This window comes from Molossus molossus, unplaced genomic scaffold (assembly GCF_014108415.1).
Source record: "Molossus molossus isolate mMolMol1 unplaced genomic scaffold, mMolMol1.p scaffold_m16_p_15, whole genome shotgun sequence".
NCBI lineage: Eukaryota > Metazoa > Chordata > Mammalia > Chiroptera > Molossidae > Molossus > Molossus molossus.
This window is the reverse complement of record NW_023425350.1, coordinates 63,747,564-63,749,935: the sequence shown is the minus strand read 5'-3', so window position 1 is coordinate 63,749,935 and position 2,372 is coordinate 63,747,564. Positions and strand designations below refer to the sequence as shown.

Genomic DNA, 2,372 nt, shown 5'->3' with positions numbered 1-2,372 from the left:
AACAACAGAAAAAGTAAATTAAAATTATTCCTCATGTTTAAGTCTCTCAAAGACTCCTAGGAATGATTTAGAGTATTACATAAGGCAGATAAGATATGAAAAATATATTTGAATTGTTAATCTAGATAATTTATTAAAGTGGGGGACTGCTGCATGTTACCGCTTTCCATATATATATATATATATATATTTTTTTTTTTTTCTAAATAAGGTACAAATCAGTTACCTTTTTATATGGAATAAACTTAATGAGAAATACAAAGGTTTTCAAACATTTCCATTTCTTTTTTAAAATCTGCATTTTGTAAACAATGGTGAATAGCAAAGTCAATCCACAATAGAAAAAAAGGCAAAATTTGCAAATGTTCTTGGGTAGATTTCAACATTTAGTTAAGACTTAAGGAAATATTATTATTATTATTTATTATAGAATATCGCGTGCATCACTTTCCCAGTGAATGGGCTATTCTGCACCCTGAGCACCTACGTTTAAGAAGGAAAATGATTATGGATCCGGAGAGAGACGTGGGGCGTTGGAAGAACTAACCAACTCCTCACACACTGGGCGAGCATGACCGTCTCTGAGCTGATTTCTCCGCTGTGCAAAGGGGACACTTCTCGCTGCTGCACAGACTTGCGGCCTGGGATTGTGACGGAGGGGCGGTGCGGCGGGCTGGGCTGGGCTGGGTTGGGCTGGGCTGGCCGGGCTGGGGACAGGCTGGGGATCGGCCTCTGCCGGGCGCTGCAGGATGGACCGCAGGCGCTCCCCGAGGCTCTGGCGGCTGCTCCTGCTGGCGGCCGCGGGCGCCGGGCTCCTCGGGTGCTGGAACTCCGCACCGTGGAGCTGGCGGCCCGCAAGGCCCGAGGCCTGCCCGCGCCCCCTGCTCCTGGCCCTGCAGGGGCGCCCGCGCTTCCAGCGGCTCTTCGATCTGTCCACGCCCGTGCTGCTGTGGGGCGGCCTCCTCTCCCCGCAGCTCTGGGACAGCCTGAGCCAGCTCCCGGGCCCCTGCAGCTGGCGAGGACTCCCCCGGGAGCCCATCGCCTCCACCCTGCGCCTCCTGAACGGCTCGGAGAGCGCGCGGCTCTTCTCCGCGTCCCAGGAGCTGCGGTGCATTCGCTGCGCCGTGGTGGCCAACGGGGGCATCCTGCGGGGCTCCGGCCAGGGCCGCCGCATCGACGCCCACGACTATGTCTTCAGAGTCAATGGTGCCGTGACCAAAGGCTTCGAGAAGGACGTGGGCACCAAGACCTCCTTCTACGGCTTCACGGTAAACACGATGAAAAATTCCCTCTCCGTCTACAGGAGCCTGGGCTTCCGCTCGGTGCCACAAGGGCGAGGCGTGCGCTACATCTTCATCGCTTCCAACATCCGAGACTACCTGATGCTGCGATCGGCTATTCTGGGTGTGCCTGTCCCCGAGGGTCCAGACAAAGGGGACAGGCCTCAGGTCTACTTTGGGCCAGATGCGCCTGCAGGTAAATTCAAGCTCCTACATCCAATCTTCATCCACTACCTGACAGAGAGGTTTTTGAATTCGAGCTTGATTGACAATGACACTCAACACATATACATGCCTAGTACTGGTGCCATCATCCTGCTGACGGCTTTGCATACCTGTGACCAGGTTAGTGCCTATGGATTTATCACGAGAAACTACCAGACATTTTCTAACCACTATTTTGACCCCCAAAAGATGCCACTGATATTTTATGAAAACCATGATCTGCTGCTTGAGGCAGCTCTGTGGGAAGATTTGCATAGGGCTGGCATCATGCAGCTGTATCAGCGCTGACCCCAACGTCCCTGAGCCCTCTGCTTCTCCCTGCCTCCCCCCTTCTTCCCAAAGAGGCATGTAGGTGGGGCCACAACTCTTACACAATGTGAGACACCGGATCTTGCTTCTGACTCTTCCAACAGAACTCCCCTCTGGATCTTACCTAGACATTCCAACCTTAGCTACAGAAACACAGATGGCTGTGTTCTAAAATGAAGGATAACATTTCCAAGAAGATAAGCTGCACCCTTAACTAGCTGAGGCAGGCAAACTTCAGCATTTAGCCTCTGGAAGCCAACCTTTGGTATTGTCACTTCAAAATGTCACTCCGGCCATTCCAGATCTATCACTTAACCAAGATCAAGCAGCAGTACAGGCGAATGCACAGTGCCTAGCCCCCAGTGTCCGCTGCCAATGTCAGGATCTCACACAACTCTCCAAGTCTTCAGCAACTAAGCAATAGTCTTAAGAATCTTTCTGTAAGATGTTAATTCTGAGAACATGATCAATTTGCTTCTGTCCCATGGGGAATAGAGCCTTCTTGTCTGAGAAAGTGGGACACAAAAGGAAGCAGAAAAGAAATGTAATTTGAGCCCA

The 2,372-nt window shown here is 51.0% G+C and overlaps 1 protein-coding gene across 1 annotated transcript; it reads left to right on the top strand.

Annotated features, from left to right (window-relative positions):
- The first annotated feature begins 749 nt into the window (after positions 1-749).
- On the top strand, positions 750-1,793 carry LOC118631226 (alpha-N-acetylgalactosaminide alpha-2,6-sialyltransferase 2-like). Its single transcript, XM_036263530.1, has one exon. The coding sequence runs from the start codon at positions 750-752 to the stop codon at positions 1,791-1,793; it is 1,044 nt and encodes a 347-aa protein (XP_036119423.1).
- The last annotated feature ends 579 nt before the right edge of the window (positions 1,794-2,372 follow it).